This window comes from Panthera tigris, chromosome X (assembly GCF_018350195.1).
Source record: "Panthera tigris isolate Pti1 chromosome X, P.tigris_Pti1_mat1.1, whole genome shotgun sequence".
Taxonomy (NCBI): Eukaryota; Metazoa; Chordata; class Mammalia; order Carnivora; family Felidae; genus Panthera; species Panthera tigris.
In genome coordinates this window covers 62,549,636-62,562,485 of record NC_056677.1, presented here as the reverse complement: position 1 = coordinate 62,562,485, position 12,850 = coordinate 62,549,636, and the positions used below count along the sequence as shown (strand labels likewise).

General features: G+C 35.2%; 1 protein-coding gene across 3 annotated transcripts in view; it reads left to right on the top strand.

Annotated features, from left to right (window-relative positions):
• The window catches only part of ATRX (ATRX chromatin remodeler), a 311,883-nt gene that overhangs the window by 64,252 nt on the left and 234,781 nt on the right, over positions 1 to 12,850 (top strand). For 2 of the 3 annotated variants that reach the window (XM_042974749.1, XM_042974748.1), the window contains 4 exons: positions 6,343 to 6,398; positions 7,333 to 7,385; positions 8,280 to 8,404; positions 11,084 to 11,197. In XM_042974749.1, the coding sequence (XP_042830683.1) occupies positions 6,343 to 6,398; positions 7,333 to 7,385; positions 8,280 to 8,404; positions 11,084 to 11,197 (348 nt within the window). The remainder of the gene's footprint in view (positions 1 to 6,342; positions 6,399 to 7,332; positions 7,386 to 8,279; positions 8,405 to 11,083; positions 11,198 to 12,850) is intronic. The other variant, XM_042974750.1, reaches the window with a different exon arrangement.

The window sequence follows — 12,850 nt, the reverse complement described above, 5'->3', positions numbered from 1 at the left end:
GTGTTAGTTAGTACTTCATTCCTTTTTATGACCAAATAATGTTCTTTTATATGACATTTGTTTGATCTGTTCATGGATATTTGTCTTGTTTCCACATTTTGGCTATTATGAATAATGCTGCTATAAACATTTGTAAACATGTTTGTGTATGGCAGTATATTTTCATTTTTCTTGAGTACATACTTAGGAGTGGAATTGCTAGGTTATATGGTAACTGTGTTAAATCTTTTGAGGAAATGCCAAAATGTTTTCCAAAGTGGCTGCACCACTTTACATTCCCACCAGCAACATATGAGGATTCTGATTTCTCTGTATCTATGCCAACAATATTATCAGACTTTTTGATTTTAGCTATCCTAGTGCATGTGAAGTAGTGTCTCATTTTGGATTTGGTTGTCATTTGCCTGATGACTGATGATGACTATATTTTCATGTGCTTACTGGTAATTTGTATATATTTTCCTTGGAGAATTGTCTTTTCAGATCCTTTGCCCAATTTTTAATTGGGTATTTGTTTTTTTATCGTTGATTTGTAAGAATTCTTTATATATCCAGACTTTTTATTATGATAAAATTTACCATTTTAACCAGTTTTAAGTGTACGATTCTCTGGCATTAAGTACATTCACATGGTTGTGCAAACATCATCACCATCCATCTCCAGAATGTTTCATCTTCATCAAATGAAACTCTGTACCCATTAAGCAGTAACTTTCCAATCCTCTCTCCCCCAGCCTCTGGCAACCACCATTCTACATTCTGTCTCTATGAATTTGACTACTTTAGGCTCCTCCTATAAGTGGGAGGGGTCTACAGGTTTTGTCCTTTTGTGTCTGGCTTATTTTACTTAGTATAATGCCTTCAATGTTGTGGCCTGTATCCAGATGTTCTATTTTACTTAGCATAATGCCTTCAAGGTTCATCAGTGTTGTGGCCTGTATCCAGATGTTCTTCCCATTTTTTAAGTTTTTTTTTTCTTTTTAATGTTTATTTCCTTTTGAGAGAGAGACAGAGACAGAGCGTGAGCAGGGGAGGGGCAGAGAGAGAGGGAGACACAGAATCTGAAGCAGGCTCCAGGCTCTGAGCTGTCAGCACAGAGCCTGACGTGGGGCTCGAATTCATGAACCGTGAGATCATGACCTGAGCCAAAGCTGGTGCTTAACCGACTGAGCCAACCAGGTGCCCCTCTGTCCTTCCTTTTTAAGGCCAAATAGTATTCCATTATATGTATGTAGCGTATTTAGTTTGTTGTTCATCTTTCAGTGGAAACTTGGATCAAACATATGATTTGCAAATTTTTTCCCTCATTTTATTGGTTGTCTTTCATTTTCTTGATGATGTTCTTTGAAACACAAAAGCTTTTAATTTAGATAAAGTCTAAGTAATCTAATTTTCCTTTTGTTGCTCATGTTTTTGTTGTCATATCTAAGAATCCATTACTAAATCTGAGGTCATAAAGATTTGCCCCTGTATTTTCTTCTAAGAGTTTTATAGCTTTAGCTTTTATATTTACGTATTTGATGCATTTGGAGTTAACTTTTTTTAAAGTTTATTTTTATTTATTTTGAGAGAGAGAGAGAGAGGGAGCGCGAGCAAGTGGGGGAGAGGCAGAGAGAGAGGTAGACAGAATCCCAAGCAAGCTCCAGTCTGTCAGTGCAGAGCGGGATGTGGGGCTTTATCTGAACTCAATGAACTTGTGAAATCATGACCTGAGCCGAAGTCAAGAGTGGGACGCTAAACTGAGTGAGCCACCCAGGCGCCCCTGTAGTTAACTTTTGTATGTGGAGTGAGGCAGGGCTCTAGGTTCATTTTTTGCATGTGGACACATAGTTATGCTACTAGCATCATTTGTTGAAAAGATTCTATTTCCCCACCGAAGGGTCTTGGCATCCTTATTGAAAATCAGTTGACCATAGATATGTGGTTTTATTTCTGGACTTTCAGTGTTTTCTGACTGATCTGTATGTCTATCCTTTAGCCAGTATTGCACTGTATTAATTAAAATTGTTTTACACTAAGTTTTGAAATTGTGAGTCTTCCTATTTGTTTTTCCTTTTGAAGGTTGTTTTGGCTTTTCCTGTTTAATTTTATGTGAATTTTAAAATGAGCTAGTCAATTTCTAGAAAGAAGTCAGCTGGGATTCTGACAGGGTTTGCATAGGTGGGTAGATCAGTTTGAGGAGTATAGCCATCTTAATGTTAAGTTGGGTTGTTTTCTTTATTTTTAGGTCATGTTTTACAAGTGAATAGAAATACAATTGATATTTGTATATTTTTGTATTTTTCTTTTTTTTTGTTTATTTATTTATTTTGAGAGAGAGAGAGACAGCGTGAATGGAGGAGGGACAGAGAGAGACACACAATATCCCAAGCAGGCTCCAGTCTCTGAGCTGTTAGCACAGAGCTCGATGCAGGGCTCAAACCTGTGAGCAATGGGATCATGACCTGAGCCGAAGTCAGACAACTGAGCCACCCAGGCGCCCCTGTTCTAGTATTTTCAATCTTTCTGAACTCTTTTACTAGTTCTGATAGTTTTTTGGTGGATTCCACAGATTTTCTATATATATGATAATGTCAACTCCTAAGAGAGATAGTTTTACTTCTTCCTTTTCAATCTTACTGCCTTTTATTTCTTTCTCTTGACAACTCGCTCTGGCTACTCCATTACAATATTGAATATAAGTGGCAAGAGTGAATTTTCTTTCTTATTTCTGATCTTAGGAAAGTATTCAGTTTTTCACCACTTAGTATGGTGTTAACCTGTGAGTATTTTGTAGATAGGTGAGGATGATCCCTTTTTTTAGGGTCTTTTAAAATAGATTTTACTTTTGAGAGCAGTTTCAAGTTCACAGAAAAGTGGAATGGAAAGTGCAGGATTTCCTATGTATTTCTCCCCATACATGCACAGCTTCCCCCACTGTCAATAGGCTGCACCACAGCTGTACATTTGTTGCAATTGATGCACCTACACTGACAAGTCATGATCACCCAGAATGCAGAGTTTGCATTAGATTTCACTCTGGGTGTTGTACATTCCAAGGATTTTGAGAAATGTGTAATGACATGGATCTACCCTAATAATATACAGGTTGGTTTCACTGCACTAAAAATTCTCTGTTCCATCTATCCATTCTTCCTTCCCCCTTAACTCCTGGCAGCCACTGTTTTCATACTTTTGCCTTTTCCAGAGTGTCACATAGTTGGCTGCTTCAGATTGGGTTCTTTCACTTGGTAATGTGCATTTGTTTCCTCCATCTCTTTTCATGGCTGCATGGTCATTTCTTCTTAGTGCTGAATAATACTCCATTGTTTGGGTGTACCACGGTTAGTTTATCCCATTCACCTTCTGAAAGATATGTTGGTTGTTTCTGTATTTTGACAGTTATGAATGAAGCTACCTATAAAATGTTTATATAAATTACCAAGGTTGTTTATGTAAAATAAAGGTGTTTATAAGCATCTGTGTGCAGATTGTTAATGTTTTTTTTTTTTTGAGAGAGAGAGCGAGAGCAAGAGAGTGCCTGCATGAGAGAGCTGGGAAGGGGCAGAGAGACAGGGAGACAGGATCTGAAGCAGGCTCTGCCCTGACAGTAGAGATCCCAATGCAGGGCTGGAACTCCTGAACTATGAGATCATGACCTGAGCCAAAGTTGAATACTTAGCCGACTGAGCCACCCAGATGCAACCATATGCAGGTTTTTGAGTGGACTTCATTTTCATCTTTTTTTGAATAAATATCAAGGAGTGTGATTGCTGGATCATATGATAAGAGAATGGTTAGTTTTGTAAGAAACTGCCCTAATATCTTCCAAAGTGGTTGTACCATTTTTACATTCCCAACAGTAGTCAAATGGGAATTCCTGTTGCTCCACATCCTCACCAGCATTTGGTGTTGTCAGCGTTCTGCATTTGTCCATTGATTGTTTTTGCAGTGTTATCTGATTGTTTTAATTTCTAGTTCCTTCATGACATATGATGTAGAGTATCTTTTCATATGCTTATTTGACACCTGTGTTCCGTCTTTGGTAAGATATCTTCAGATCTTTGCCCATTTCTAATCATGTTGTTTATTATTGTTGAGTTCTTTGTATCTTTTAGATAATAGTCCTTTATCAGATAGATCTTGTGCAGATGTTTTCTCCTAGTCTGTGGGAGAAAGACTTGTCTTTTATTCTGAAGTGTGCCAGTATTTTGTTGAGGACTTTTCTGTCTGTATTTGTGATAGTGTTCTGTAGATTTCTCTTTTTGTGGTAACTTTTCTGGTTTTGGTATGATACTGGTCTCCATATACATGTATGAGTATCCCATACTTCTTTTATTGGAAGTATCCCACCTTTTTTTATTGGAATAGTTTGTGAAAAAATTCTTTCTTTTTATGTTTATTTATTTTGAGAGAGAGAGTGTGTGAACAGGGAAGGGCCAGAGAGAGGGAAAGAGAGAGAATCACAAGCACGCTCTGTACTGTCAGCACAGAGCCTGATGTGGGGCTCAAACCCACGAACCAGGAGATCATGACTTGAACTAAAATCAAGAGTCAGATGTTTAACTGACTGAGCCACTCAGGTGCATCAAGAATACTTTTTTTGAATGCTTGATATATTTCAGTGGTGAAGACATCTGGACCTTTGCTTTTTCTTTGTTGGTAGTTTTTTGATTACTAATTCAGGCTCTTCAGTTATAAATCTATTCACACTCTCTTTAGTCAGTTTTGTTAGCTTGTGTGTGTTTAGGAACTTTTCCATATTTTGTTATCTAATATTTTGGCCTTAAATTGGTCATGATATTTTTTTATAATCCTTTTATTTCTTTAAGGTAAATAGTAATGTCCCTCTTTACTTTCTGATTCTAGTAATTTGAATTTTTCTCTTTTTTCTTTGTCAATTTAGATTCAGGTGTGTTGATTTCATTCAGCTTTTCAAAGAACTAACTTTTGGTTTCAGTGATTTTTATTTTCCTAATTCTGTTTCATTAACTTTAGCTCTCATCTTTATTATTTATTTTCCTCTGCTTCCTTTAGGTTTGTTATTTTTCCATTGTCTTAGGTGAAGGGAAATAATATGATTTTATTGTTAGTAGAAGATAGAGGTTAAGTTTTCTTTTAAGAGAAGATATCTTAGAATATTACAGTAAGGAGGCGCCTGGGTGGCTCAGTTAAGCGTCTGAGTCTTGGTTTTGGCTCAGGTCATGATCTCATAGTTTTGGTCCAGGTCATGATCTCATGGTTTCGTGGGTTTGAGCCACACCTTGGGCTTTGTGCTGGCAGCATGGAGTCTGCTTGGGATTCTTTCTCTTGCTCGCTCTCTCTCTCTCTCTCTGCCCCTCCCCCACTTGTGCTGTCTCTGTCTCTCAGAGTAAATAAATAAACTTAAAAAAAAAGAAAATTACAGTAGGAAGTGTTTTGATGCCAAACTACTATTTTTAGAAATTTAGTGCTTTTTAAGAAGGAGTTAGTGTGATAAGAGAGTGATTCTAGTGAGAATATTCTTCTAGGAATATTTTTTTCTTTCTTAAATTTTTATTTAAATTCTAGTTAGTTAATATATAGTGTAATAATGATTTCAGGAGTAGAATTTAGTGATTCATCACTTACATATAACACCCAGTGCTCATAATAGCAAGTGCCCTCCTTAATCCCCATCACACATTTAGCCTATCCCTCACCCACCTCCCTCCATCAACCCTCAGTTTATTCTCTGAATTATGGTTTGCTTCTCTCTCTCTTTTTCCCCCTTCCCCTGTGTTCATCTGTTTTGTTTCTTAAATTCCACATAGAAGTTAAATCATGTGGTATTTGTCTTTCTCTGATTTATTTGGCTTAGCATAATATTACTCTAGTTCCATCCATATTGATGTCAATGGGAAGATTTCATTCTTTTTGATGACTGAGTAGTATTCGTGTGTGTGTGTGTGTGTGTGTGTGTGTGTGTGTGTGTGTGTGTGTGTACACATGTACATTTGGGGTTTTTCCTTAGTTTGATTATTGTTAATAATGTTGCTACAGACATCAGGGTACATGTACCCCTTCAAATCTGTATTTTTGTATCCTTTGGGTAAATACCTAGTAGTACAATTAATTGCTGGGTCGTATTTTTAACTTTTTAAAAACTTTCTTTTAACTTTTCGAGGAATCTCCATACTATTTTCCAGAGTGGCTGCACCATTTTGCATTTTCACCAACAGTGTAAGAAGGTTTCTTTTAGGAATATTTTAATGTGAATAATGTATTACTAGTACTGTTGTACTTCATAGATTGAAGAATGGGTTTACGGAGTTGCAGATATTGGTGTTCTGTTTCATGATGCTTTGAAGAGATAAATAAAGTTTTTATTTCTTCTCTTTTAAGAAAAAAACAGTGGTTCTGGAAATAACTCAGATATGATGGAAAACAGCAAGGAAGAGGTGAGACTAATTTGAAACATTTAAAATATATTTATTAATTATTAATAACTAGAGTGTATATCATCAAATTGCTTCTGTTTAGTACATGCATGTGTTTAAGTTTATTGTTATACCCAAGTATTATGATACTTCATTTTGGGTAGTTGTTTATTTTTAGAAGGTGTTCATTGTTTTTATTATTGTGTGTTTCACTTTAGCAATATACCTAAAGTTGTGTATTTCACTTTAGCAATATACCTAAAGTTAGACAACTAAAGGCTTGCTAACAGATAGGTATTTGAACGTTATTATATTGCAGTAGTGACACTCAAGGTGATTGTTTATGAACATGACTCCATGGTTCTGAGAGTTCTCAAGACTGGATATTTAGAGTATCTTAAGCATTATTATAGGAACCCATTCTGAGGTCCTTTACCTGGGATACCCAGGCATAGTTTTGAGATTTTTTTCCACTTAGTATAAAAAATTTAATTCAAGAAATATACTGATTATTACTGGCACAATGAAGGTAAATTTAGTATCTCAAAGAGAATCATAGAAGGTACTTTGTGCCATATGTTGGGATAGAGAAAATGACACATTTTTTTACATCCTCAAAACTCCCTGTCTGTTGTGATCTGATTACTTCTATACCTTTATTTTGTCTTTGTTGACTTGGGCAAAAATCATGATATAGCAGTGCATTCTTACCTACCCTACAAAATTCAACAGTAATAATTTAATTTAAAAAATGAACCAGAAAATTAATCTTAATCTAAGGAAGCCTGAGAATAAATGAATTAGTTTTTGAAGTTCCTTTTATAAAAGTATTTTAGGCATAAAAGTAATACTATTTATATCACTATATCAGAGATCTTGGTAAAGGGAAATAGTTAATTGTAGGGATGTTTCTTTGATAATTGTATTCACTTTTAAATTTATTTCTCACGTTTAGGGAGCTAGCTCTTCGGAAAAATCCAAATCATCGGGATCGTCACGATCAAAAAGGTTGGTTGATACTGAAGGGAAAAAGTTTTCAGGATGTTTTATTTTCTTTTTCTAAGAATAATAATCTTTTCTAAACTTATTTCAAGCACTCTTGTTCTAATTAAGTAAACTGTTTTATATAAATGTACACATTAAAAACTGGACAGTATAGTGTAATGAATCCTCTTGTATCCATCAATTAACTTCAGTTATTGATTCATTCTTACTTTGAAATTTACTGGAATTTTCCAAGGAAGATTTATTATGCATTAGTGGCCCTTGCAAAACATAGATTATTTCTTTTAGATCATATATATATGTGCTCAAAGGACAGAGGAGAAAATGAAATGAATACCTCATGAGGCAATAATGCGTTTTTTAGGATTATGTGAAATTGTTCAGGATGGGGAAGGATAGCCATTATAATTATGAGGAAGTTATAAGAAGATCAAAGAGTGGTAAAAATACTTTCCTATATTAAATTGTCAAAACAAATTGTACATAATGACCGAAACTACTTCCAATCATACTATAAAGCATAATATACTGTGGAGTATAGATTTGATTAGAAGTTCACGGTTTATTGTATTGGGCATTTGTTGTCTCTTACCAGTGGGAATGTCTCTTAATAAACACAACTTGCTTGTTATTAACTTATTCTCTAAAGTGGTGATTTTTAAAGAGGAGTTCCCTTCATGATCCCCCCGGGAGCTTTTTCAGAATGAACATACCATGGTCCTACCCCAGACCTACTGAGTCCTAATTTTCTGTAATACAGTACAGAGATGTGTGCTTCCCCAGGTGAGTCTGATGTGTATTTCTGGTTAAGAGCCACTGTTCAATATAACATGTTCTTTGGGTAGTTTTCCAATTGTAAGAAATGCCCATAATTCTGTGGACTTAATTCTTTCATAGGAAACCTTCAATTGTGACAAAGTATGTTGAATCTGATGATGAAAAACCTTTGGATGAAACTGTAAATGAAGATGCTTCTAATGAAAATTCAGAAAATGATATTACTATGCAAAGCTTGCCAAAAGGTAATGTGTATTAATTTTTCATATGAAGTTAAAGTTGAAATGTGTTTTTAAATGTCGTTATTATAAAATTAAGAACTTGATTATTGTTTAGCTGTGTGTAAGGGAACAAAACTAGCATCTTAATAGTGGTGGTCTGGAGATGTATTAGAATGGTAATGATAATGTATGTTATTGAGGTTAAAAACTTAGACTGCAGTCAGCTCTGAAAAAGAATAAAACTTATTTCCTCTTTCCATTGGGTTTTAGAAAAGGGATTTTAGTTTCCAAATAATATTTGAATGTGGAAGTTAGTTTAAAAGTTTAAACTAAGTTTTGGTTCAAATTTAAATATGCTTGCTATATAGGAAAACATAATATTCTGAAAACTTTAAAAAGACATTTAAAGTCTGGTTTAATCTTACTGCATTCTTAAATTCTCTAAGACTAAAAGCTGAAGTTAATTATCAAAGATAGATTTAGATGTATTTTTTTTTAACTTTTATCTCTTTAAAAAGTCTTGTCACATACTTTCAACTGTTGCAGTTCTGATCTTAAAAACCTCATTCTTTAGATTGAGGTAAGAAAAAGCCAAATGAAAATCTTGGAAGTTTCATAGCCCAAGTCTGAGAGCAGTATGATTATATGATAAGAGTAATGATAAAGGTCTTGGTAATTTCATGGTGTTTCAGAGTCAAAAGTTTCAATATTTTTTCTTTATTAATATGTTTAAGGCTCTTAGCAGATTTTTCAAATTTATCCTCACAGATCATTTATAGTAGTGTTTACTAAACTTTGTTCTCTGTCTACATTTATATTTTTGTGACCCAGATTTTGATTATGAAAGCTTAAAAAAATTGTGGGAAGGAGCATAAGAAATTGCTTGACCAGGACAAATTAGGAGTTATAGTAGATGAGAAGTGAAATAAGGAAAAGGAATGAATGAAAGGAAGAAGAGAGATAGAAGGAAAATTGGTGGGCCTACCATTTACTTGGCTTTGCATATAATTTATGACAATTTTACGCAATGGTTGGTGGCTTAGGGCAGAAATAGCTAATATGGGAGTGTGAGTCCCATAGGCAGTGACTCACCTTGGATCGTTACATTCCCAGTGGTTGTCACTGGGAGTCCTTACGATGGCCACTGGGTGAGCTAAGAAATAGGAATTCAAATCTTTCTTTAAATGATACTGTGGAAGAAAGTATGGGATGTTTCTAACCTGAAATTAAGCATAATTCTCTTCCACCAAACCAAAAATAGACCTGTTTCATAAGGTAGAATTTGGGTGATGATAATTATTTTTATAGTGTATTGAGTATATATAGGTACCAGACTCTTATAGAACTAACTCATTTAATCTGCAGACCAATACTGTAAGGTAGTTGTTTCTACTTGTAGAGATTAAGGAACAAATTCAGAGCTCAAGGTACTTTTTCAGCTTTAAATTGAGAAACGAAGATTTGAACCCAGGTCTGCCTGAATCCAAAGCTAGGGAGTATTCTTTCTACTCTATTGCTTTGCTTCCATTTAGAGAAGAATCTTCAGAAATAATTCTATTTTTTGTTAATTATAAATCTTTAGCTTTTCAAATGCCATGGCTTCTCTGAGAGTATATATGTGAAATGGTTATTGTAAATAAAGTTTTTTTTTTGTGTGTAGATTATTTAAATTCACTAGTTTGTAAAACTCAGTCCTCTATGCCTGCTTGCCTCCACCTTTTTTTATGGAGACTCAGAAATACATATAACTAGAGGCTCTACCTTGCCAAAATCTACTTGCTTGCTGAATAATATAGGCCCGTATTTCAGGGAGACCACCCCTGACAGCTACCAGGTTTTACTTTCTTAATTATTGCCAATAATGCCCAATTACTAAGCCCAGCAATGTAGGTAAACGTGAGACCTGGACCCTTTTTACTATGCTCCTGCTTTATTTGCTCTTGAGAGATTATAATGAAAACTTAAATTAACAACCTGTCTTCTCAGTTTATGTGTTTTGTATCTAAGAGAGTACATTCTTTCTAAATTATTCCATAGAAATCAACAATTGATCTCATTCTACAGCTTATTGTTAGAGCACTTGAACTTAAGTATCTTAAGGCAGTCTTCTGTTTAAGACTCTTTAAGGACTTTTCAGGGTACTGAAACTTTGACATACTTGTTGGGAAATGCCTCAGAATAGGTATAGCAGTAATAGCAGAATTAACTTCTTGCATTGCCTCCCACTATCCTCCCCCAAAGCGATATAAAAAAAAACCCTTAAAAATCTTTTTCTGAGTTTGTGATTTGTATTATGAGAAGAATAGGATGTCGTTTTAAAATTTTCCTTCTGGTCCTTCTATTGTATAAACTCTTTTGGAACTTAGCATGGGTGTTCATACTCAAACGCAGTGTTTTGTGATAGGCAGTGTAAAAATTCAGAACTGGGCTGAAGCTTTCTACTTTATTCACACATTTCTGTTATAATCAGTTCATAATACCCCCACTCTATTAATTATATTCCAATAAGTAATCTGATTGCTGACACCTGGCCCTTTTATATTTCCCTGTTTTATTTACTCTTGAGAGGTCCTTATACAAGTATTGAAAGCTTGAAAGAGACAAAATTATGTACCAGCAATGTTGGCTTTATCTGAACTGAAGTCTTGCACTTCACTTGCACATTTAATATGTGTAATGGTTTTTTAAATGAAATCATTCTAGGTACAGTGATTGTACAACCAGAGCCAGTGCTGAATGAAGACAAAGATGATTTTAAAGGGCCTGAATTTAGAAGCAGAAGTAAAATGAAAACTGAAAATCTCAAAAAACGCGGAGGTAAATACAAGTGAAAATGAAAACATGAATTTAAATTGCTGTTTATGACCATATTGGAAAATCTGATGTGCTCATTAAAAATACCTCCACTTTTCTGCCCATTGTTTATTAAAAGCACTACTTAAAAATAACTTCTGTTTCTCTCTGAGCTCTGAAGCAGAAAAGGTTAAACACCATTTATCAAAATACCTTTGCCTTCAGTGGCTATAAAGTTATCTCAAGAAGCTTAGCATTTCCTCCTTATACATGTTAGTTCTATAATGCCTATATGCCAAAATACCATGTGTTCCCTCTCACCCTGAAAGAATTTCAGATTTGGATAATACCTTGCCTGTGGCCTTCGGGTAACTTTATGTATATCTAATACATTGTTTTACAGAGTTACCTGTGCATTAGTGTTGTTTGGGGTGCTTATTAAAAATGCAAATCCCTTGACTCCACTCCTAACACATTAGAATTTTTGGGGCTGATGTCAAGAATGAGCCCCGTTTTGTTCTTTCCTACATTAAAGTTGGAGATCAATTGATGTAAGGATAATGTAGAGATGAGTAGGAAGGAGAAGGGAGCTAGAGCTATAACCTTCCCTCCACCTGTCTGAGCCATCTCTTCTTTTGTCTGTCTACCCCCACACTTGTACATGCACCATGTTGGCTAATCATCTGTAGAAAGTTAGCATAAGGAGGATTCGTTTAGAAATTTATGTCAGTGGAGTATGTTTCCCATTCGTTTCTGCATGATTTTTAAATAGTGCCGTATTTTTGGGCAGATTTACAGAGCCAGAATCTATGCCTATAACAGGAATGAATCTCTAAAAAATAGAACATGACACTAAATTTCTAAGTAGAAGTATAATGGAAGCATGTCTGTTTAATATTTATTATTTCACTTGTGAAATTATAGAATAGTAGTTATATTGGTGAAATTTTGTGTAGATTATTATTTCAGTGCTACATGATTATCTTGATGGAATTAGTAAAATATATCTGTATTTGTTATATATTTTGTCAGATTAAATAATTCATTAGGTTGTTGGAGAAAATCAAGGGAATGTTGTTTAGTCTTCTGTCCACAAGGGGGTGTTCTGCTCCTTTCAAGCATGTGGAAGATTTATTGAGAATGTAGTTCATAGTAGGGAAACTGTCATTGCAGCAACAGAGCTCACCAAAGCTAAATAGTTTTTTTTTTTTTTTTAATTTTTTTAATGTTTATTTTTTGAGAGAGAGAGAGAGCACGAGCAGGGGAGGGGCAGAGAGAGAGGGAGACACAGAATTCAAAGCAGGCTCCAGGCTCTGAGCTCTCAGCACAGAGCCCGACGCGGGGCTCGAACCCATGAACCGTGAGATCATGACCCGAGCGAAGTTGGATGCTTAACCGACTGAGCCACCCAGGCGCCCCTAAATAGTTTTCTTAAAACAAGAATCAGCAAGTAGAAGGTGATTGATGTAGGGATCAGTAGCAAGAGTCTAGAGGACAGATAACTAAGTGTACTGCATTGTGTCAAAATTAATATCTAAGTGGTGTCTTTTGGGAAGGACTCTGGAGCAGTCAGTGTCTAGAATGTGTGTAAGGACCAAAAGGAGAATGAAAAAAGAACCATAGTTGTTGGGGAGGGTGTACTTAATGCCACTTCACAGTGCTGCTGGTGTTTGGTCT